The following is a 25,620-nucleotide window of genomic DNA, read 5'->3' on the forward strand; positions in this document are numbered from 1 at the left end:
ACTCAGAACTCAGGTCTGCATGACTCCAGAGCTAGTACTCTTTTATCTACTGTTCCAGCTAGTTTACTCTGGAGAACAACCAACAGACTATTGCAACATTACAGGAAGGAAGTGATGAAGAATTAAAACTAGGTTAGTAGATAGGTAAGTGAAGAAAAAGAGAAATGTAAGAATGATGTGAAAATAAAATAAGATTTGGCAAAAAGATGTGGCATGAGTAGAAATGAAGACTCAAGAAAAATACTAAGATTGCAGGCCTAAGTAACGGGGAGGATAGTGGTAACCTCAACACTGATAAGAAGACTGGAAAAGGGAAGGATTTAAGGGAGAAATATAAAAAGTTTTCAGATAGGCTGAATTTGAGATGCCCATGCAACATTTAATTTGAGAAAAAGACATTTGATGCTGCAGGACTGAAGTTAAAGATGGACACTAGGGTTGCTAAGTATCATTTATAGAGATTATAACTGAACTTGTGGGTGTTGATGAGATCAATAAGTGAAATACAGAGGGAAGAAAGATGAGGATCCATAACAAAGCATTGGGTAATACCACCCACAGTTGTTAATGGGTACTTGTACAAAAATCCAGGAAATAAGAATAGATATATAGGGGGAATAGACATGTATTAGTGGTTTCCCAAAAAGCTAGAAATGAAAGGATGGACAAAAAAAAAGTGATCTACAGTGTCAAAAGCTGCCAAGAAATCTAGAAAGGATGATATTTGAGAAAAAGCTGTTAGACATGGCAGTTAAGAGAGACTAGAATCTTTGGAGAATGCACTTTCAGTTGGATGAGATAAGAAGTCAGAATCCTGAGGGTTTAGATGACGAGAGCAATCAGAGGCATCCAGTGTAGTTAACTTTTTCAAAAAAAGTTTAGTCCAAAAGAGTAGAAGTGATATAAGACAAAATAACAGAGATTTTAGGGTCAAATAAGAGGTTTTAAAGGTAGGATAATATATGAATATATTTGTAGACAACAGGGAGGGAAACATTATATAAGAAGATAGGGAAAGTTTACAGAGAATGAAGATGACAGAGCAGTATTTTGAGAAAAAACTGAAGAGTTTACATCAGTCATGCATTTAGGATGAATCAAGGCTGTTTGATCGTCACAAGAGAAGTCTCTTCTAAAGAAACAAGATTAAAGGAGATGAGGGTAATACATGTGAGGGGAATGAGATGTGACATTGGGGATAAGTGGGATCTCTCAGAGAATGACCCCAATATTTCTAATGAAGTATGATATAAGATTGGCAGATGAAATGATAGGAAAGATTGTTCCCAGGTAGGATTGAGGAAAAACAAGAAAATCTGCAATAATTGTTATTGCAAGGAGATAGCAAATTGATTACTATGAAGTACAAAATGCTTACTATGGTGGAGGCTCAGATGAGATTCTATAAGCATAGATTTGTACTGAACCCAAACAGCACTTTCATGTTTTCCTCTGGCTCTATCACTATATATATATATTTTTTTCATCAGTATATATTTAAGAACAAAGGAGTCTAATGGTAGGTGTGACCCAGGGTTGAGTTTGCTAAGGTCAAGGGGTAAGGGATTAAAAAGTATAGAGATACTCTAGGGTTGAATTGGTTCATGAAGAGATTGAGATTAGAAAGAGAGGACAATATAGCCAGTAAGGGTATTGATCCAGTAAAGAATGAAGGAGAAGAGAATATGAAGTTCATAGGGTTAAGAATTGTAAGATATAGGTAAAAATTATGTAGCACCCTCTCCCAAGGCTACCTGCTTAAATAGCACTTGCACTGAACAATTTGTCCCCAGAATGAATTCCTCAAACCCTTTAGATTCTAGGAGTTATGACTTTTAACATTTGAGCTCTTTAGTTCCTATTCAGTATATTATCCCAGAATCACTTAATTGATGATAACTAGATATTACAAAAAGTGTGATTAATTTATAGCATCTCTTTTTATGATGTCAAAGAATTGGATGTGAAGAGTATGGCCATCAATTGGAAAATGACTGAACAAGTTGTGGTATGTGAATATAACGGATTACTATTGTGCTATAAGAAATGATAAGCAGGCAGAAAAACCTTCGAAGATTTATATGACTGATGTTGAGTAAAGTGAGCAGATGCAGAAGAACATTTTTCACAGTAACATCAACAACTATGAAATTTTTAGACCTTCTCAGCAAAGCAATGATACATGACACTCAAAGATACAAGAAATGTAAAAAATGGTTACCATATCCAGAGAACTGTGGAGTCTGAATGCAGATTGAAGTTCAGTTTTTCACTTTTTTCTTTCAAATGACTTTTTCCTTTTGTTCTGAATCTTCCTTCACAACATGACTAATGTGAAAGTATGTTTAACATGATTGATTGAACATATATTATCTAAACTATATTTATTCAGAAGATATAACAAGAGTAATCATTTTAAAACACATACCTGGAGCACATCTCTCTGCTCACACACAAAAGGTCTTAAAATACATAAGACTGAACAGTTTTTCATAATTCTAGGATGCAGGAGTCCTTTTTCCTTTTATATCATTCCCATGAGGTTGCCTTAGCAGTAGCTCTCTTTTGGGCTAGATGGATAAGTTAATTGTCTAGTATCCATAACCAGAAATTCTCTTTATTACTAGCATAATCAGAAGTTCTTTTCATAACTAAAAGCTGTGCTTCCTAAAGCTGAAGTCATCTTTGGTATGCTATCCTTCCCACTTCATCATTGTTGATGACAACCTTTCTGACAGACTCTGCTATCTGCTATGATTGCTGGTAAGACCTGTAAAGGCTTTGATGAATCTCCTGGACACTTGGGAATTCTCCTCTCAGAATACTCATTCACCTAAAATGACCAAAAAAAAAAAAAAAAGGCAAAAGAGGCTCCTGGGCTCACATAGCCATAGTATTCAGGAAATGAAGTGATGTTACCCTTACTTGTATCATCTGCTTTCTGGATTCAGTCATAAATCATAAGTCTTTTATCATCACATAATATTAATTTTATTAATTTTATATTATCATGGCTGAAACCTAATTCACTCAAGTTTCTATATTTTCTCAAACTAAGACCCAGAAGATATTTATACCTGCTTCAAAGCCTTGGCCTTCATTTGACAACCTCACTGTTACAATAGAATGGGGAAAAATTTGATCAAATAAATCAAATAAAAGAATTTTGGAGTTGATGAACATAGAAATGTATCGATAAGATTAAGGTAAATGTGTGCGTGTAGCTGAGATAGGGTGGGCAGGACTTAGTATATTGAGGAATTAGGAAGTCAGAGTAAATGAGAAATATATATATAGTATGAGGGTAGGGGTTAGGATATAAAGAAAGACTATGAACCAGGCACTGAATTCAATGAGGTAGGAAGGAGTATGTCTCAGGATCTTGTACCTAATAACCACTAGGATCTGGATTGAGTAATAAATTTATGTATCTTCAACCTCAAGGAAAGAGAAATTACTGAGTAATGATAGAAAAGGAGAATCTGGAAGTGGTAGCATTCCAGAAGGGGTACTACAATATTACTATTCCCCTACTTTAACCAGTAATTTTGGGGAAGTAACCAGTATTAAAAGGGTAGTTAGGGAAGAAATGTCATCAGAAGAGAGCCAGATCTCAGGATGTGTCAAAAGATGAAAGAAGACAAGAAGTCTGGGAGAAAATGTTTCAGAGGACATGGAAAGGATCAGGCAGATCTACTGTTGGAGATTGAGGAACTTAGACTGAGGTAGATGGGAAAAGTGTAGAAACAGTTGGACATGGGCTACTAGTGTTTGCATATCAATAATCAAAGCTCCAGATCACTGAGATGGAGAGAGCCAAAAGGGATTAGAAGATACCATTCATTAAGGAATGAATAAAGTCAGATTATCAGAATTTGGAGACCAGGGTCTAACTTCATGATAGTGACTTTGTGTCTGCTCAGTCCTCAAGAAGCCCAAGTTACATTAGGCCTAGAAGCCTGGACCTAGTCAAGAAAGAAGATGGCTCTTGGAGGTAGGGTAGCACTGGTGAAGATTCTTGGAAAAGAGGGGGAAGGAATTGTCAAATAGGTTCTAAGAAGAGAGAAATCATATTTGTCCCTAGCCATCTGGGAAGACTATATGGAGGAATGTCTAAGGAAAATTTAATTTTCCACCAAATTACTTTTTAAAGACATATGTGATATGTCTCTACTATAAGAAGAATGTTAATGCATTTTTCATCTTTACAAAGGGCAAAACAAGTCAAAGTGGGATGAAGTGGCCTGAAAAGAGTATTTTAAGATTTAGACAAGAATAGAAAACCTTTAGCTCTTATTTTGAAGTCAGAAGTCCTGTGGGATAAAATCTTAAAACAATTTATGATACAGAAAAGTCATCACAAGTTAATCTGGTAAAAATAAATCTAAGCAAATTCCTTTTTAAAAGCTTCTTAAGGTAAAGCAAATAGACAAAAAAAAAAATTGAACCAGGACAAATTATTAAGTTTAATATATGCACTTATTGACAATGTTTCCTCCTCCCCAAATATTCCATAATACTCTTATGAGTTTTTTATTTACCTCCAGTATCAGACTTAATACTTATCTCAGTCAGATTTAATTTTAGATGAATAAATAAAAAAAGTAAGTGGCTATTAGGCATCGTGCTCTATTCTAGGCACAAGTAATATGAAGACTATTTCTCTGAATTTAAAGAGCTTGCATTCTAATAAAACAATAGATGTCAGAAAACCAAGGTTTATAATCCCTTTTCTGATACTAGTATAACTTGGGTAAATCATTTAGTCTTCCTGGGTTTGTCTTTTCCTTGTAAAATGAGATAACTACATAACTATAAGCATATGAAGAAGTATTCTAAATCACTTTTGATTAAAGAAATGCAAATTAAAACCACTCTGGGGTACTAACACACCTATTATATTGTCCAATATGACAAAAAAGGAAAGTGACAAATACTGGATTTGATGGGACACTAATACACTGTTGGAGTTGTGAACTGATTGAAACATTCTGGAGAGCAATTTGAAGCCTTTGACCCAGCAATACCACTATTGGATTTGTATCCCAAAGAAATCATTAAAAAGGAAAAAGTACACATACAAAAATGTTTAAAATATCCCTTTTCATTGGAAATTGAGAGATGCCCACCAATTGGGGAAAGATTAAATAAGCTATGGTATGGGAATGGAATGGAATACTTTTGTACAATAAGAAATGGTGAATGAGAAAATCAAAAAATTTGGAAAAACTTTTAATTGGTACAAAGTGAAATGAGAAGAATCAGCAAAACATTGTATGCATGATTAGCAATACTGTGTGATGATCAACTATGATTTACTCACATCTTTTCAGCAACACAATGACCTAAGACAAGTACAAAGGATAAAGGAAAATGCTATCCATAGCCAGATAAAGAACTGAGGGACTCACAATGAAAATTGAAGCATATTTTTCACTTGCTTTATTATGTGTTTTTTTCCTTTTGAGCTGTTTCTTCTTTCATAACTGTGAATAACATGAAAATATATGATAGCAGGGCAGCTAGTTGGTGTAATAGAGCACTAGCCCTGAAGTCAGGAGGACCTGAGTTCAAATCTGGCCTCAGTCACTTAACACTTCCTGGCTGTGTGACCCTGGGCAAGTCACTTAACTCCAATTGCCTCAGCAAAAAAAGAAAATATATGATAGCACATGTATAAAATAGATTAAACTGCCCAAATTCTTTGGAGAAGGGAGAGAGAAAATTTTGGCACTCAAAATCTTGTGAAAAATGAATGTTAAAAATGTTCGTGTCATGTATCTGGGGGAATACAATACTATTAAAAATAAACAATGGTAAAATTGAATTAAACTATGAACTTATGAAAACAAAGAGGAGATAGATTGGAAATTCAAAGGTCAATTAAGAGATTGTGACAATGGCTGGATTAGGTTGGGGGCCTTCTGAGTAGAAAGGGAAATAAAATGAAAAATATGTTGTGGAGATCAAATTGACAAGACTTGGTAACTGAGTGAACCTTGAGTTTGAGAGAGAAGAAAAGTCCATATAAGTAAGTTTGCAAATTTGTGTGGCATAACAGATGGTGGTGCCATCAGTAAAAATAGAGAAGTTAGGAAGACAGAAATTTAAATTACAATTCTATTTTGGAAATGTTGAATGGCTATGGGACATTAAGTTTGTTGTTTAGTCATATCCAATTTTTTATGACTCTTTTTGGGGTTTTCTTGGCAAAGTGACTGGAGTGGCTTGTCATTTCCTTCTCCAGCTCATTTTACAGATGAGGAAACTTAAAGCAAACTGGATTAAGTGACTTGTTCAGGGTCACAAAGCAAGGAAGTGTCTTGAAGTGGAATTTGAATGCAGATCTTCCTAACTCCAGGTCCAGCTAGCTGCCCTTGAATATTGTTATAAAAGTTTTAATAAAACTCTTAATGAGGCAGAATTGGAACTCAGAAGAGACACTGGATGGAAGACATACATTTATTATGCATTAATATTCATTAGTTAATGCATTCCATAATGTCTAACAAAGTCATCTGCTTAAAAATGATCAGAGATGATCAATAAAGGAAGCTGATAGTTACCATGAAGGAGTATATATAAAGAGAAGGAAGGAGAGATCCCTAATTAGAGAATCAAACATGAGTGATAATCTATCAAAGAAGACCTTAGATAATCTATCAAAGAAGACCTAGAAGATAATTAGTTGAAAATGATAGAACATATGGTAAAAATTAGAGCCCAGATTGAGTTCTGATCATAAGGTATGTATTATAACAAAAAATCCCCCTGGATAGAATATTTCAAGAAAGACAATTTTATAATAGCATACATGCAAATTACATTCTCTCTATATACATATGTATGCATATATATATATATATACGTGACACATTAATACTAATATATAATTAATATACATAATATAGAAATAACCCATTTTGATCAAATCAGCCACAGTCAGACACATTGTATCTTGACCCCAATATAATGTCATTTTGGTCCTCTTCAAAACAAAGGACATCAAACAACTGTTTATATGTATACATGTTCTTATTCATTATATATTTTGTAGTAAATAAAATACACAACCTTCCAGAGTAATGCTTCTGCTTATTATATTCCTGAATTTTGTAAAAAGTCTCATTGCACAAATTCACACACACATACACATACTTTAAATGTCTTAGTATGTATATAAGATAATGAACACTTGCATGTACAAGAGAGGAGGCAACAGCATCTAGTGCTAGCAAAGAGTCTCAACCCAGAAAGTAAAGCTAGAAATAAACAGGAGAAAACATCTAACATGTTGAAGAAAGTATGACTTAAAAGAAACCCAAGAAATACCAAAAGAAATTAACTACATGGCAAAGGTATACTCTCACTCTTAAATACTATACTTACTATTATTAATAGAATGGAATATAATACAGAAAGGGACTCAAAAGGGGATTGTGAGGAAACGGTGGGAAAAAACACACTCTTCCAGTCCATAGTCCGTTCAGCTACCAAACTGATAATACAGGTTTGACCATGTCATTCCCTCTTTGGGAGCATGATATAAAAGTATGGAAATCAGAAGAGTAACAGAGAGAAATGAAAAATGAAAGTTGATTGATCTGGGCCCTTCCCAAGTTGGAGGCTCAAAGAGGAATTTATCAATGGGAGAATGGGACTGGCATGGTGGAAAGATGTTCCAAGGTGAGGAATTGCCAAGATTAATAAATTGTAGCTGAAATATGATGTTGAATTCTAGAAAGTTAGAAACACAACTGGCAGAGAATGAAAATTAACTGATTTGGTCCCTTCCCAAAATATAGGTCCTAGGAGGAGCTCACCATTGACAAAAAGTAGAAGATCCCAGGATAAAACTGCAGCTGAGACACAGCATTGCATTCTGAAAAGTCAAAAGCATAGCTAACAAAAGACTTAGGAACATTAAAGAAGGCTCAGAAGAAATTTACAATTGTTCCCTAGGGGAAAAGGTGGGACTGACAGAGCTATAGAAGGTCCAGTGATAGAATATGAAAGGAGCCCGGTGCCCAAATTTTAGGAAACACCTTTCCAAAATTACCTTCCCAACTTAATATCACTTTTAATGAAATGTATAAGACAAACCAAATTCCTGTCATGAACCAGCACCAATGATTGATTTGATTTATATTAAGTATTTAGAAACACAAGATTCCTTCAGCTATTTGTATTGGATCAATCATTTATACAGAGATCAACATTATTCATTTCTAGCCTTCTACTGTAACTTTTATAGAAATTATGAAAACCAACCAGCGGACTTAATAGTTGATCCTGGAGGTGGTAGGCAGCTGCAAAGAATTTATTTGGCTGGGGTTTGCAGGGGGAGATAGGGAAAGAAGGAATGACATGGTCAAACCTGTATTATTAGTTTGATAGCTGAACGAAGTATGCACTAGAATAGAGAAAGAAGACATAGATCAACCAGGAGGCTATCTCCATAATCTAGGCATGAAGCAATAAGGGCCAGTGAGTACCAAGGTGATGCTTATATTAGTGGAGAGAAGTTGCATATAAAAATATTGTGTTTTTAAATTTTATTTAGTTTCTCAAATATATATAAATTACATTATCCCATGATTCTAAAACATTCAATATTTAATTTTAACATTTAAAAAAAATTTGAATACCTACTTCTCTCCCACTTGCCCTTTCCCCACCTACCGAGAAGACAAACAATATGATATACATTATACCATTATACTTGTGAAATCATGCAAAACATATTCTTTTTACACTGTTAGAAATTATTAAAGACTTCCAAGAGCCTTGGTTTAGGTGAACTATACTTATGTTAAACACATTTGAATTAAAATCTTAAAATTATGAAGAGTTTTGATGTCATAGACTTCCTAAAAGAATCTCAGGAGTCCCACAGATCCTCAGACTACACTTTGAGAAATGTTGTCATATAGAATTTATAAAATGGAAAGGCCTTCAGCAGCTATCTAGTCCAACCCATGAATAAAGGTAATTCCTTAATTACTCAACAAGTGTCGACCTCATGTTTGCTTGAAGTCTTCCCCCAGATGATCTATCCTACTTGGAAGTAAGATAATGAGGTTTTTTACTGACATCAAGCCTAAACTGGCCTCTTTGTAAATTCTACTCTTTGCCCACTGGGCCCACAGGAAAGAAAAAAATCTAATCCCTTTTCCATGTGACAGACCTTAAAATACTTGAAAACAACTTTTTGTTAATTCTTTAAACTTGAACAGGACTAATGACATGATATTGAGATCAAAGTACAGTATGTTCAATTGTAGCTGAAAAGTCCAATACAAATTTAAAAGGCTTTACCACAGATCGGGGACAAATAGTACATTTGAATAATTGGGGTGGAGATGTCTAGATTTTCACATCTCATGTTTCCTTTGTGCTACTTGGATTCTACTTTGCTCATTGAGCAACCTAGTACCAGCATCTCCCACAGAGAAACCTTGAGAGTGTCCTTGTAACACTTCTGATCTCCAACTGAATACTTTCCTTGTAATGAATACCATTTCTCTATAAATAGTCTTTTTATATAAATGTGCATTTGCATTGAGGTTACATGGCCAACCCATTCGAATTGTGTCTTTGCAGTAGAATTTTTTTTTTTTTTTTTTTTTTTTTTGAGGCTGGGGTTAAGTGACTTGCCCAGGGTCACACAACTAGGAAGTGTTAAGTGTCTGAGACCAGATTTGAAGTCAGGTCCTCCTGAATTCAAGGCTGGTGCTCTATCCACTGCGCCACCTAGCTGCCCCTGCAGTAGAATTTGAAGGAAATATTGTAAAGGCAAAAATGACAAGTCTTGTGAACAGATCAAATTTATGGGATGAGTGTGAAGGAAGACTTGAGCATGACTCCCAGTTAAAAGCCTAAGTGCCTGGGAGGATAATAGTATCCTCAAGTAATAAAAGAATTCAAAAGAAGGAAGAATTTTGGGGGGATGAGTTGTTTTTGGATATGTTAAAAATAGATAATGCATTTAAGATTTCCAATAGGCAGAGGTCAGGACTCAACAAATAGCTTTGGTAATCATTTGAGTGGAGTTAAGTGAACTTGATGGAGCTAATGGGATCACCTGGAAAAATAATTTAAAGAGAAAAAAAAAAAGAGGACCAAGGATAAACCCTTGAAGGGAGGGAAATAACCTTTACTTTAGTGGGATTGACCTAGAGGAAGAGCTAGCAAAGGAATCTGAGGGAGATAATTCAGACAGGTAGGTAGAGAATCAAGATTAAAGTTACTATGAAAACCTAGAAAGGAAAGTGTATACTGAAGAGGATGATTGCCAATGTGTCAAGGGTTACAGGGATGAAGGTTAAGAAAAGCCAATAGATCTGGCTAATAAGAGACCATTCCCAACTTGTGATCACTCCCTTCTAGAATTTGTGATAGAAAAGTAAAAGAAATTAGAGCATTATCTCCGACACACAAGAGATTTTGGAAAAATAAATTTCAAAGGTTCAGGAAAAAGATTGGAAAATCCCATTAATTAAAGGGGGACAGGAGACTCAAGATTAAAGTTCCAAAAATAAAAAGGGAAAGCATTCCAATGAGGGAGAGTAGGAATCAAGAGTTGAAAAGATGTTTGTGGATACACAGGGAACTCATCAACGTATACATTTCAAATAAACAGAAGAGTAATTCTAGCTAAGAAATAGAATGGTGGATCAGTGTAATAAATTAGATTTGATAAAACCAAAGACCCAAGCTTTGGGGACAAAAACTCATTATTTGACAGAAAATACTTGGAAAACTAGAAAGCATTTTGGCAGAAATCGCATAAAGACCAATATCTCACACTAAATACCAAGAAAAGGTCAAAATAAGTACATGATTTAGATATTAAGGGTAATACCATAAGCAGATTAGGGGAATATGGAATAGTATACCTGTAATCCATGATTAAAGGAAGAAGTCATGACCAAAAAAGAGATTAGAGAGCATTATGAGATATAAAATTAGTGATTGTATTACATAATTGTTCATAAGGTTTTGCAAACAAAATCAATACTTCCAAAATTACAAAACATAAAAGGTTCCGGGGGAAAGGCAGGGGTGGGTGGTAATTTTCTAGCAATTTTCTCTGATATTTAGAGAACTGAGTTAAATTTATAAGAATACAAGTCATTCCACAATTGATAGATGGTCAAAGGACCATTAGGCAGTTTTCAGAAGAAGAAATCAAAGCTATTTATAGTCATATTAAAAAATGCTCTAAATCACTATTAGAGAAATGCAAATTAAAACAACTCTTAAGATACCATCTTACACCTATCAGTCTTGACTAATGACAGAAAAGGAAAATAACAAATATTGGAAGGAAAAGGGAAAATTAGGACATTCATGTACTTATTGATGGAGTTGTGAACTGATTCAATCATTCTGAAGAGCAAATTAGATCAATGTCCAAAAGGCTCCACAAAATTGTGCATACTCTTTGACTGCTACTAGATATCCAAAGGGAAAAAGGGAAAAGGGCTAATTTTTACAAAAAAAAATATTTGTCAGCTCTTTTTTTGATGTTAAAGAATTGGACATTGGCAGCTCTTTTTGTTGTAGCTAGAAACTGGAAGATGAATGGATGTCCATCAGTTGGAGAATGGTTGGGTAAATTGTGGTATATGAAGGTTATGGAATATTATTGCTCGGTAAGAAATGACCAGCAGGAGGAATATAGAGAGGCCTGGAGAGACTTAAATCAACTGATGCTGAGCGAAATGAGCAGAACCAGAAGATCACTGTACACTTCAACAACAATACTGTATGGGGATGTATTCTGATGGAAGTGGAAATCTTCAACATAAAGAAGATCCAACTCACTTCCAGTTGATCAATGATGGACAGGGGTAGCTGCACCCAGAGAAGAAACACTGGGAGGGGAATGAAAATTGTTAGCACTAATATCTGTCTGCCCAGGTTGCATGTACCTTCGGATTCAAATGTTTATTGTGCAACAAGAAAATGATATTCGCACACATGTATTGTACCTAGACTATATTGTAACACATGTAAAATGTATGGTATTGCCTGTCGTCGGGGGAGGGAATAGAGGGAGGGGGGTAATTTGGAAAAATGAATACAAGGGATAATATTATAAAATATATATATATATATATATATATATATATATATATATAATAAAAAAAAAGAAAAAAAGAAAAAAAGAATTGGACATTAAGGGGATATCCATCAACTGGGAAATGATTGAACCAGTTATATTATTGATTATGAAAGAAATACTATCATGCTATAAGAGAGATGATGACTAGGGTATTTTCAAAAAAAAATCCTGGAAAGATTTAGATGAACTAATGCAAAGTGAAGTAAGCAGAACCAGGAGAAGAACATTGTACACAACAGCAGCATTATTGTATAATGATCAACTGTGAATAACTTGGTTATTCTCAACAATACAATGCTAAGACAACTTCAAGGCACTCATGATAAAAACATCTACCTCCAGAGAAAGAAATGAGTCTGAAAGTAGATCAAAGGATACTTTTTTTACTTTTATTTTTTCTTAGGGTTTTGTGGTCACAACATATAGAAATATGTTTTGCATGACTGCACATATATAACTCATATCAAATTGCTTGCCTTCTCAGTGAGGGAGGAAGGAAAAAAAGAAAGAAAATTGGGAACTAATTTTTTTTACCTTTACATTTAAATGAAAAAAATGAAATATTTTTAAAAGAAACAGAAGACCAAAACAAAAGTAGATAACCAAAGATAAATATAGAAACACGACATGGCCCTGTAAGAATACTAATGAATGCTAAATGAGTACAACAAATGAAAAATAATAGTTTGAGTTAAAACTGGCAAGAGAAGAGGTTGTTTACTGTTTTCCAGTGACAGGTAGAATAGAATGTCACCAGAGGGACTATAATACCAATATGACTTCATAGTCCCAGGACCAAAGTTTCTCATAGGTGTGGTGAACTGAAGTAAGGACATTATCATATTCATTTATCTTTTTTATTTTTCCATAAAAATAAAACAAGAATGTAATTTAATTTACAATATAGCATATTTTGAATATAGTCCTTTGTAAACTAAAAAAAGCTGTAAAATATGACCCATTTTATTGATTTTATTTTCTCAACACCTGTTTTTCCCAATATATCAACATAAGTATATAAAAAAGGAAAACAAAGCTAACAAATAGGTATATAAAGGCCAACATAAAATACAGAGCTCCATAATTATATCTCCTGCTCCCTGCCTTCCTTCACTATAAACTAATGAGGAAAGTGAATTTTCTCACAATCTCCATAGCCAAATGTTACTATTGTGATTTTGTATCACTCAGTTTCATGTTCTTTACATTACTGTAGCAGTTGTGTATACTGCTTTTGAGTTCATATAAGTATTTCTAAGCCTCTCTGTAGTCCTTGTTCACACGAATTTTTATAGCATAATATTCCATTGCATTCATGATCCACATTCTACAATGGTTATGTAGCTATTCTCTAATCAAGAGATATTATGGGGGCTGTTAGGTGGTGCAATGAATAAAGACATCATTCCCCAGTTTCATTGGGAAGATACTTTACTTATTATACCATTTTTATAAATATTTGTGTCTTCTGACTTACTATTGATGACAAGCACATCTGTGTAGATCTATGATTACATAGTTTTATAGGTAAAAACACAAAAGCTTTTTGAATATGGAATAGTTATCCCTAGAGAAACTGGACCTTTAAGTTGGAGAGAAGGTGCTCCTAGGTCCTACACATCTTTGAAAGAGGTTTAAATAAAGATCTGGGCAGAATCTAAGGGATAATTTATTTACCAACCAGAAGATTGGGGAAAACTTCAAGAAGTAGAATTTAAGTTGGGCTTCAACAAATGGATTCAGCAAGTGAAGATAGAGGAAGAATAGTATCATAGGTATAGGAAACAAAACAAAATATGGGAAAAGAATAAAGTCTCATTCTAGGATAAGAATAGTAGTATAAAGTATTACAGAGTTTTACTGGAGGGAAGTAAAATTAGATAAGATAATGGCACCAGAATATAGAAAATTTTAAATATCGAGAGACTCGAGTAGGCAATAGGGAGACACTCAAAATATTTGAGCACATATTCCTTGTGTATAAGGGAAATTAGTACAGTAATGGTATGAAGGATGGGTATAAGAAGAGAAAGGGAAAAGAAATTAAAGTAAAAAGCACTGTTTGATGGCTATTGCAATTGTCTAGATATATAGTAACAAGTTTCTGCTCAAGACATCTCCTTGAGGAACCAAAATTTTAAGCAAAAACTGGGAATGGTGCTAATTCTCTTCTTGTCACAAAGTGATTTTTATTCATTTATATTTAATCATATGTTTATGCATAATATAATTTTTAGTTTCATACTTCCTAAATTATTGCTCTCAATAGTGTTGAATTCTCCCCATCCTGGCTCTTTGAACATATATCATATCATTTAAGTACCAGCCTTTATCATATTTCTCCAAGATTATTGAAATGGCTTCCTATCTGTTTTTCTTTTCTCCAGTCTCTTGTGATCTATTCCATCCTACATGGCACTGCCAAATTCATCTTCCAAATTTTGTCCAGGCCCTCCTCACAGTGGCTTTATAAATGTTACTCCCAGGTTCAAGGTACTCTACTATGTAGAAATATAGTTCACATACCTCATTAAATATTCCATTGTCATACAATTCAAAACAAAGGCTCAAATGCAAACCAATTTAACAAAGTAAATAAGACAAAATTCACCACCACCCTTTACACACAAGGAACACATATCCCCACAAGTTTCCAAAACAAATGTTTGTTGTCAAAACTTAAGCTCCTAGAGTCACAACCTAGTTTAAATACCACTCTGTATCCAATGTTTCCACCTACTGTTTTCCCCAGAGAACTGCTAATGTCATCTGCTGAACTGCTTCCTCTCCTAAGTTGCCATTTGTTGATTCTCCACTGAGAGGCTAATGTTTTCTGGTGCTTTTCCATTGAATTGCAGCTTCTATATATCACAACTACTTTACACTGAGTTTTCATAGTTGTTTTATGAGTCAGCCCATCACCTCAGGGCTATGAGCAAAAGCTTTACATAGGTAAGTGAGGAAACACTTTTTTCGATAGGGGGTTTCCTTTGTTGTTTTTACTATTTTTCTTTTCCTTTCTTAGGAAATTTATGTCAGGTTTGAAAGACACAAGTAGAGAAGTTAAAATGTGCAAGAAGAATGTCCCCCTTTTCCTTCAAGACTAGAGTAAAGGAAGAAAGGAAGGATAAGGAACAATATTGAGATTTGGAGCACAGAACTAGAAGAAAGGAAAGAATAAAGGAAGCTAAAATGATCTCAGGTATTTTTTTCAGAAAAATATTTGATCTTCCTAAGAATTGGGTAGATGAATTGTAAAGAGAGGTGATTGTTTTAAGATTCTAGTCAATGAATGAGTAGACCTTGATCTGAAGTAGTGGCAATGGAAATGGAGAGACCAAAATAGATATGATATTTAAAAATTCATAGGATTTGATCACTATATATAGAGGAAGTGGGAGAAGATAGACTTAAGGAAGACTACAGGATTTTGAGGACAGCTAGGTGGAACAATGGATAAAATGCCAGGTTTGGAGTCAGGAAAACTCATCTTCCCAAGTTTAATCTGACCTCATACCTGTATGACCCTGACAAGTCATTTAACCCTATCTACCTCAGTTTCCTCATCTGTAATAATGAACTGGAGAAGGAAATTGCAGCTCATTATCTTTGTCAGAAGTATCTTTGTCAAGAAAACCCAAAATGAAGTCATCAAGAGTTGGATACAAATAGAAGGAAAAAAAAACAAAGCTAAAAGACTAAAAGAATGATAACATTAATGACAGGAACAGGCAGATTCAGAGAGGAAACTAGCATGGAGAAAGAAAATATAATTGAATTTTAATTATAACTCCTCACCCAGAGAAATTGTCTTATAAGCTTGGTGGAGTGAGAATATTGATAAATAAGCTTTTCTCAACGTTTTTAATGTTTCTGGGGATTTTAAACCTGAGAAAAAATTTCCTCCCACTTTCTTCCTTCAGTTCAGAAGCCATTCAAGTGAGATGAAGAAAAGTTATATACAGATATGGAAAAAAGAACTGTGAACTGTAACGGGCCTCCTTGTTTTTTTCTTCCAAATCAGCAGGGAACTGGAAGATTGGATTCTATCATTATTACAGAAAGTGGAGAAAACAATCAGGACCAAGACCTCTTGGCATCAAGGAGCATAGAAAAAAAGCTGAAAGGACCAAAAGGCTAAGATAAGTGAGATCTTTGAAATCCAGTTCATATGCATTGTCTTCCCTTAGCTTATAACAATCCTAGAACAATATCCTGGATATCTTTTACATAGTCTTTACCTATTGTATTCCTTTTGTCTTTTTATCGATACAAAACCTAGAATAATGTTTTGCATATTATGCTTAGTGATTCAGAGACAGAGGAAAACTTAAAGATCATGTAGTCTGACTTTCTTAGAATACTGATGAAGTGATTGATATTCAAAAAGGGAGAAAAATAACTTGACAAGGTTATACAGTACATAAATTTAAAATTAAATTAAGGTTCTATTATTTTCAGTCCATTTCCACTATATAATGATTCAAAAGATAGATACTCAAACTCTTCTTGATCAACTCTCATAGTTAAATTATCTCTACTTAAGGATCTATCTTTCTTAAATACACTGACTTCACATATTGATGGTTTATATTGCTGACTGGTAAAGTCAAATTTTGTTGTTCAATGCTTTCCAGTCATGTTAAACTCTTTGCCACTCCATCTGAGTTTTCCTTGGCAAAGCTATCGAAGCCATTTCCTTCTCCAGATCATTTTATAGATAAGGAAACTGAGGCAAACGAGTGTAAAAGAGATTTGTCCAGGCCTCTCCTTGCCTAACTGCTTGTTCTCACAAGATTATAATAAAATTCCTTTCTACTTTTACCTTGAAAAAAAGAGAGATTTGCTCAGAGTCACATAGCTAGTATCTTAAGGCCAGGTTTGAACTCATCTGCTGACTACAAACGTGCAACACTATCCACTGTGCCACCTAATTGTCAAATATAGATGAATAAATCTGAATGAAATAGGATTCAAGGAATTCTGAATAGACCATTTGTCTTGAAAGATAAATTTAACAGTTTGCCATGAAAAGCTGACATAAATTCAAAAGAATATAGATTTCTGAAAGAGACTATATCTAACCCAACTCAAAGAGAAGAAAACTAAAGTCTACAGAAACTAAGCAATTTGATCAATGCAAGTGGCAAAATCTGAATAAAGGTTCTTAGATTCCAAATCTAGCATTTGTTCCTTACTCACTTTTCAGAGAATAAGTACTTTTATCCTTCTATAGATATTCAGTATGACAGTATGCCTACTATCTGACATTCAGTTCACATTTTTGCTTTTCTTTTCCTCTCTCCTCTTTCCAAACATACAAATTAGCTCCATAGACAAGGTAGACAGGGATATTTTTATGTAGTAGAAAGTTGTGGTCCATATGAAGAACACCTAATCAATTTTAAGCCATTCAGTCTAACAAGGCCAAAATCAATAAACAGAAAAGAACAAACATGATTATGTTGTGCTAGAATAATTGAGTTTATTAGGAGGATAACCTAAGACTTTTACTGAATCTCTAGAGACAGTTATCAGAAATGACAAAAAAAATCATTCTTTTTATGGTTTGATCATCTCATCTCTACTAAATGTAGTTATTTTAGAAAATAAGTTATTAAAATGTAAAGCATCAAAAACATTCATCATTGTGATAATTAACATCATTTTGTCTGAACCAATCTGTTTTGTGCTGCTTGAGAAAGCATTTCATTCACAATAAGTGGGCCCTGCCCGATTCAAGTGACACTCCAAAAGCAGATGCTGTGCTGAAGGAGCGGCAGATGAAAGTAATTAATGGGTGAGAGACAAGAGTTACAGAGATCAAATTCATATTTTCCTGAAAATGTACTTTTTGACTGGTGGGAAAGCCTGGGGGCAATCAATTTCTGTTTTTGAAGTCTTCAGATGAAACAGTACTGAAGCAGAGTCAGACAGTGTTTGGTCCTTTCCTCCTCTCTCTTCCTTGATACCCTGGGGTCCTTAGCATATGAAAGAGTTGCAGGGGCCACATCTTGAGCGAGGGGCACAGGGACCACAGGGGCCACAAGGATTACTAACTGGGCAAGGACCAATGGGCTTCCCACAGGCATTGGTTGTGGCACAGGGGTTGCAAGGAAGTCTGGAAAGACAAAATAAAGTTGGATTAGTTGGATGAAGGGTAACTTTTGATTAGAATACAAGGGAACAAAAAGGACTAAAAATCTCCCAGTAGAAGATAAGTTGTGTGAGAATAGATGCTAAGAATATTAGCACAGTGCCTGATGCTTGTTTAATTGGATCATCTTATTATTTTCAATGCCAAGATGAATTCTTGAATAATTTGTTGGATCTGTGATTTCATCAAAGTGAATATGTACTTACTTTGAAGAAATGAATCACAACCCCCCATGCCTTCTCTTCTTGCTCAAATCTTGCCTCAACCCTCCCATAAATTCTGCAAGAAAGATTCTTATCTGTGTGCTTCCTAATATTCCATACATGCAAGTACAGCCCTTGTCCAGTGCATCTATTATCACTCACTCTCAATATCTTTGCCAAAATGCTTTGACTCCACATCTATATTAGAGGGCTCTGTGGATCATACATTTCCTATTTAAAACCTGAACTCTGCTCTTGAGTATAAATTACCTTTGGTAATATACTGCAACTTATTTAGCCCCACCATTTTCATATGATCATAGATGTGGGTTGTAAGTCCATCTGGTTCAGCTTTCTCATTTTACTGAAAAGGAAACTAAAGCATGGGAGACCCTTCCCAAAGTTACAGAAATAGCAAGAAGCAAAGATAGATTTTGAACCCAAATCCTCTCCATTTGAAATGATACATTAATATATCCCTTCCCTACTCATTCCTCAAAAAATCACAGTGCCAGGGAAAAAATCACTACTACTGTACTTACTTGCAATCCTCACTCTCCAGCAGACCCTGGTATGTAGCGATTTCACACTCTAGCCGGGCTCTAACATCTAGAAGCACCTGGTACTCTTGGTTCTGCCTCTCCAGGTCACCACGGATCTCAGCCAGCTGATCTTCAACATTGGTGATCATACACTGTACCTGAGACAGCTGAGAGCTGTAACGGGCTTCGGTTTCTGTCAGAGTATTTTCAAGAGAATCTCTCTGTGATGGGTAAGAAAAAAGAATGTCAGAAATAGCAATTACTCTTCATTCATGATAGTATTGACCTTCCCCAAATTCAAATGGTTCTTCTTCCTCATATTTTTCTATCATTCTAGTTTGCCACAAAGCAGAGAACTCTTTTGTGACCTGTATTAATGAATGTGAGAACTGGGTAGAATAAGCTATCCAAAACCCACCCATACCTGAACAATAATTGCCTCTATACCAGACAAATAGTCCCACACAACCTCTGCTGAAAAACCTTCAGTAATGGAGAACCCAGTACCTCCCAAGAGCCCATGCTACTTTGGAACAGCTCTAATTGTTAGAAGATTTGGAATTGGGAGGGAGGTTCTGTTACTAATCCCATATTTGATTCTTCAAAACTTCTACCCACTTCCCCTAATAGTGTCTCCCAAGACAAAACAAGTCTTATTCATTCATCATATGGCCACCTTTCAAGTAGAGATTAATCATATCCTTATTAGGTCTTCTACAAGCTAAATATCCTAGTTCTTTCATTCAATTCTCATATTGACATGATTGCAATATCTTTCACCAATCTGTTTGCCTTCAAACAGGATACTCTACAGGTTGCTGGCATCCTTTTTTAATGTATAGCATATACTTCACACATTTATTCCAGATGAGCTCTTACTAAGATCGAATACAGAACTTTTCATCTTCCCAGGCCTAGATGTCCCACTCACTTTAATGTATCTTAATTATATAGGCCTTCCTGGCTGCTGTCTCACTCTGTTGACTCACATTAAGCTTACAATTCACTAAAATTCCCAGAGCATTTCCAGAAAAATTGCTACATAACCATTACTCCTGTAATTTTTGAAATTGATGTTTTGGATCCTAAACTATAATACTTTACATTTATCCCTGTTAAATCTTCTCTCATTTAAATTAGATGAATGTATTTTGTCACCCAGTGTTAGTCACCCACCAGGTTGTGTTGGGCCTGCAACTCAATCTCCAGAGCATTGACAGTGCGTCTCAGCTCAATGATCTCAGCCTGGCAGTTCTGCAGTTGTTCAGAGCTGGAAACCACCTGCTTGTTCAGTTCCTCTGTCTGAAATGTCACAAAAGGAAATCAAAAGGTGAAAATATGATCTTCAAGGCTCCAGAAAAATTCTAGCTGTGCAGTGCCCATGAGCTAGATCCTCACCTGAGTGGTGAACCATTCCTCCACATCTCTACGGTTGTTCTCCACCACAGTCTCATACTGACACCGAGTCTCATTCAATATCCTGTTCAGGTCCACAGTTGGAGCAGCATCCACCTCCACATTGAGGCGCTCCCCAAGCTGGCATCGCAGGGTGTTGACTTCCTGAGGAAGCAAAGAGTCTGATAACTTTCTTCCCTAAAAGACCTACAAAGTCTTTCTAAGGATTCTATAGGTTCCATAGACCACACACTAAAGTATTTCCATCTACAAGAGAAAGCACTGGTCATTTTAGCTTACGGAGAAAAACCACCATTGTTAGATCTCTCTTGATAGCTCTACTGCCCAAGTATTTGTACTTGGGAAAAGCCCAAGACTAATTAAGTCTAAAGTCTCTTGCAATTGAATCCAGCATTTGATTCCCATGCAACCTCAAACACACTCATGGGAAAAGAAAGAGTAGCACTGTTAGGGAGGAAGGGAAGATGGGAAGAAGGAAAGGAAGAAATGAAGGAATAAAGGAAGGAGGGAGGCAGGGAGAGAGAGAAAGGAAGGGAAGGAAGAGAGGAATAGAAAAAGGGAGGAAGTGAAGGAGGAATGGAGGGAGAGAAACATGGAAGGAAAGAGAAAGGGAGGGCAGGGTAAGAAGCAAATGCTTAAGGTGTTCATCCATGGACAGAATTAGAATGTCCAATAGGCTGTTTGATTCTCTTGGTGAAAGTAGATGCCCCATGAAGGAAAATTTCTAGACATTTCTAGTCGTAACCTCCTTCACATATTCCCACAGGCTGCCAAAGAGTCAAAGTCCTTACTCTGAAGCAAAACTCACCAAACCAAAAATCCGACAGAATTCAGCATACTCTGAGTGTGTGGCCAATGGCACTTTACTAAGATGAATTGTGTTCTGGTTTCTGATCCCAATTATCCCCTTAACTTGTCAGGTGATTTTGGAATACTTCAATCATTCAAACCTCAGCATTCTCTTCCCTGACAAAGAGGTCTCAAAGGCCCTTTCCAGATCTTTCTCCTATTCTTCCTGAAGCCATAAGGATTTTTATCATGAATTCAGAAAAGGAGGCCATGGAAAGCTGCCCTGATGCTGACCTTACTTCATGAATGTATACATTAGTTTTTCTTTGCTCAGGTGTCTGGCCTCAAGCAGAAAAATTCAAATTCCATATCATGTATCCAATTTATACATTACTCATTCTCTCATTTTATGTAATAGGATTTGTGTTACTAAAATAACTTCCCTAGATCCTTGGGGCATATCAAATGGCCTCTCTGCCTCCTACCCCCACTTACTACACTACAACAAGTTCTATCATGTTGGAGTCCCACAGGTGCTCAGCATGCCTTACCTGCTCATGGTTCTGCTTGAGACAGAGCAGTTCCTCCTTCAGGGACTCCACTTTAGCCTCCAAATCAGACTTGCACAGGGTCAGATTATCCAGAATCCTGCGCAGGCTGTTGATGTCAGCCTCTACCAGCTGGCGCAGGGACAACTCAGTCTCATACCTGTGACACCCCCCCCCAGGAAAGGATGATTAGTAGAGTGAAGGGTGGGAATAAGTTCTGACTTGGGACTCTGCAGTTTTTCTGTTATAGTTTTTATTTTACTGTTTCTAATTAGGACCTAGGGATTATAGCAACCATTTTTGTCCATCTCTGTCCATGTCTTTAATCACTTTTACACAAGATATCCCAAGTCTCAATTCAGGTAGCTTTCAACCTCTGAGACTTTTGGGACACCTTACATTGAGTCTCCTCAGGACAGCTTGCTGCGCTTCCTCCAAGCTCCCCTCCCTTTAAAGCTTAGACATCAGACAGAACACTTAATATGTATTCAAATCATCAAAAAGTGATGAATGTGGTATTAGGAAAAAGATGTCCAGTAATCATTTGTATTCCCAAGAAGAAACCATATTCCTGAGGTTTTTTTCTAGATGAAACAAGGGAAACAGCATGATGGAGTAGATTTGGAAACAGAAATCGTCAATGGCCTGATGTTTTCTCACCACAGAATCTAGTTCAAGTCACTTCAACTCTTCTGAGTCTTAATTATCTCAACACATAAAAAGGACTCTCCCAAAGACCCTTCTAGCATTGAAGATCTCTGATTCCAATAGATCTCTGGTGAAAATTCAAGAAAAGAGCCATGAGTTCCATTTCATGACAGGAAGGGGAAGAAGCAGACCAGGAAAATTAATGGAAAAAGAGAGGCAGTTGTGGTATAATAGAAAGATTATTGGATTTCCAAGTCCAGAACATAAGATCTTGAGTTCTAATTGAGGTTTTGCTGCTAGCTACCTGTGTGGCCTCAGTTTATCTGTAAAAGGAGAAAACTCAATGATATGATCTAAGGTCACTTCCAATTCTAGATCTATTGCTTCTTCAGTGATACCTGCATGGAATTTGAACTAGTAACTTCATTGCATGGTTTCTGTTTCTTCAACTATAAAATAAAGTTGGACCAAAAGACCCTGAGGTCCCTCCCAGCCCTGATTCCTATAAGTTAACCAATAGCCTCTGCTTCACCATGCCAACTCACTTGGTCCTGAAGTCATCAGCAGCCAGCTTAGCATTGTCGATTTGTACCACCAACCTGGCATTCTCAGACTTGGTGCACAAGATCTGGAATATTCCAATACAGCACACAGGAAATAAGTTGTTAGAGCAATTAGTCATTTATGAGCTTTATACATCTAGGCCCCTCATCCACTGTATCTAGGCAATATAAAAGGGGCTGGCTGATTGACCTAGTATCTTTACTAGATTGTAAAAGGTCATTCATTGTTATGGATGTACTAGAAACTCAGAAAATCATTTATGAAAAATGTTATCAGGTAAGTTTCTCCCTAATATACTGTTCTCCATGAAAATTATCATGGACCCCTTCCATTTTTTGTGGCTCTTACAACATCCTCCTATTCTTTCCCAAACTACACACACACACACACACACACACACACACACACACACACACACCACACACTTCCAGATATTCCTACTCTTGTTTCTTCACAGCTAACTAGCCCATAAAAACCACTTTTGAGCAAAATCTATGGATTTTACCTTTTTGTATCCCTAGCATTTATCTTAGTGCCTGACACCAAAAAGGCACTTTGTAAAAGTTTATTTACTTATCCACTAGGAAAATAGGGAACTACCATATTAGTTGAGATTAAAAATTACTCCACCCCCCAAAAAAATTTCTGTTTCCTGCTAAGATCTCCTCTCCAGAGTTATTTTGTCAGTGAAGAACTTCATGTATGTGGCTTCAAAGAAGTAGAATAACGAAAGCCCTCATGCCAACCCTCATTAATTTGGCTTGGTGGGCAAGATGAAAATATTGCTTAGCTACTTAACTGTGGTGTCCTTATTCCTGAGAATTAGCTTAATTTTGCCTCTGACTCTTTTTATATGTGGCAAAAGTCAGAGACCATTTTATTCTTTTATAGTCCCAAAAAAATGGTGCAACCAAAATTTAATAAATGTTCAGGTTGACTAAAGCCTAAACTAAAAGATGAATGAGGTTTATTCAGAAAAATTAAACTGCCAACTTTTTTCAACACCATTTTTCATCTATCTGGCCAATAATTGAAAAATTCCACTCTCTTTGTTGAATGAACTACTAGTGCTCAGAAGGAACTCATAATTACAGCTCTCTTATGCAAAGTATTGTTAATTTCTATATCATTAGCATTGTGTAAATATTCATACTTAACAGGTCACTGAAAGACAGAGTATGAAATGGCCAAAAAACTTAATAATTGAAAAAAATGTAATGATTGAAAATTTCATTGCCTATTTCAAAAGACTTAAATTTAAATGGAATTCGTTTTGCCTAGTTTCATAATACAAGTGGTTTCACATTTGTGATTTCATCTCTGCTATCAACTCTCAGAATGACTCTGAGCTGCCCAACTCCCCATTACCTTCTGCTGGAGCTCCTCAATGATCCTGAAGTAGTTCTGGTAGTCTGGGCACACGTAGGGGACCTGCTGTTGGCACCACTCCCGGATCCTACACTCCAGCTCAGCATTCTCCCTCTCCAGTTGTCGAACCTTCTCCAGGTAGTTGGCCAGGCGGTCATTCAGGAACTGCATGGTCTCCTTCTCGTTGCCATTGAAGGAGCCTTCACAGAACCAGCCACAGGTGCCTATATTGGCGGGGATGTTGCAGGCTCCAGGGAGGGTGCAGCCATGGCAGCTGGGAGGCAGGCAGGGCCTAGAAGCGCAGCTGGTACGGCAGCTGATGCTGGGCAGGCAACAGTTGTAAGGCATGGTAGCGAGTAGGATGATGGGTTGTTCGGTTGGGTGCAGAAGACTCGTCTCTAGAGTCGAAGTTGTGGAGCCTCTGTCCACCAAGGAGCTTTTATAGCCCTTCAGCAGAGGGTGTGGACAGGGTACCACACCTTTATTTTTACCTCTTTACCCCACAGATTTTCAAATGCCTTTCCTCTCAGCTTATTATTTACATCCATCAGAAAAGTCCCTCACCTCATAAAAGACTTTACTTGAGCTTCCTGCTAAGTCAGGACTCCTCTCCAGAGCTTTTTGTCAGTGAAATAAGAGCTTCATGTGTCTAGCTTCAAAGAGGTAGAATCTTTAAAACCCTCACGCCAACTATTGTTAATTTGGCTTGGTGGGTAAGGTGACATTGTTTTGCCACCTAGCTCTGGTGTCCTAACTTCCAGCTATTAGCTTGACTCTGCCTCTGACTCCTTTTACAGGTGGCAAAAATCAGAGAGCTTTTTTTTTTCTCCCTTTATCACATATCTCCTTTTCTAAACTGAGAGTTTCAATAAATATCAATTTGTCAACAAAAATTTTGAGGGGCATAAATTTTGGTAGGCACTGGACAGGAATTTCAAGAAAGTATAGGCCATACCCTCAGGGACCTCAATCCAATGGGGACAAAATTGAGTCTTGATAAGATAATTCACAATAGCACTCAATGAAATATTTATTAAATGCATATGATGTACCAATGGAGAAGGAAATGGCGAATTACTCCAGTGTCTTTGCTAAGAAAACCCCATGACAGTATTGGTACTCTATGGTCCACAGGGTCACAAAAAGTTGAATATGACTGAATGACCAAATAACAATTATGTACTAGATAGAGAAGAGTGAGATGTTAGTAGTTCAATTGGTAAGTAAAAAGGAGAGTTCACCATGAGCTGGTACA

At 36.1% G+C, this 25,620-nt stretch overlaps 1 protein-coding gene and 1 long non-coding RNA gene across 2 annotated transcripts; one reads left to right on the forward strand and one right to left on the reverse strand.

The window, feature by feature from the left end:
- Positions 1-808: 808 nt before the first annotated feature.
- Positions 809-17,683, forward strand: LOC141539158 (uncharacterized). The gene is made up of 4 exons (XR_012481212.1): positions 809-1,161; positions 1,933-2,008; positions 15,156-15,332; positions 16,155-17,683. It is a non-coding gene; the product is annotated as an uncharacterized LOC141539158 (long non-coding RNA).
- Positions 17,591-25,089, reverse strand: LOC141539157 (keratin, type I cuticular Ha3-I). Its single transcript, XM_074261483.1, has 7 exons — positions 24,366-25,089; positions 22,979-23,061; positions 21,789-21,945; positions 20,431-20,592; positions 20,209-20,334; positions 19,033-19,253; positions 17,591-18,251 (listed from the first exon to the last, which is right to left on the reverse strand). The coding sequence occupies exons 1-7, from the start codon at positions 24,711-24,713 to the stop codon at positions 18,113-18,115; spliced, it is 1,236 nt and encodes a 411-aa protein (XP_074117584.1). The 5' UTR covers positions 24,714-25,089; the 3' UTR covers positions 17,591-18,112.
- Between the last annotated feature and the right edge of the window lie 531 nt (positions 25,090-25,620).

Source organism: Sminthopsis crassicaudata, chromosome 4 (genome assembly GCF_048593235.1).
Source record: "Sminthopsis crassicaudata isolate SCR6 chromosome 4, ASM4859323v1, whole genome shotgun sequence".
Classification (NCBI taxonomy): Eukaryota; Metazoa; Chordata; class Mammalia; order Dasyuromorphia; family Dasyuridae; genus Sminthopsis; species Sminthopsis crassicaudata.

Coding starts and splice junctions, on each gene's coding strand:
- LOC141539157 (XM_074261483.1), bottom strand. CDS start 24,713: ATGCCTTACAACTGTTGCCTGCCCAGCATCAGCTGCCGTACCAGCTGC. Junction 20,593..21,788: donor TCAAGCAGAACCATGAGCAG/GTAAGGCATGCT, acceptor TTGCTTCCTCAG/GAAGTCAACACCCTGCGATG. Junction 19,254..20,208: donor TGCAGGCCCAACACAACCTG/GTGGGTGACTAA, acceptor TACCCATCACAG/AGAGATTCTCTTGAAAATAC.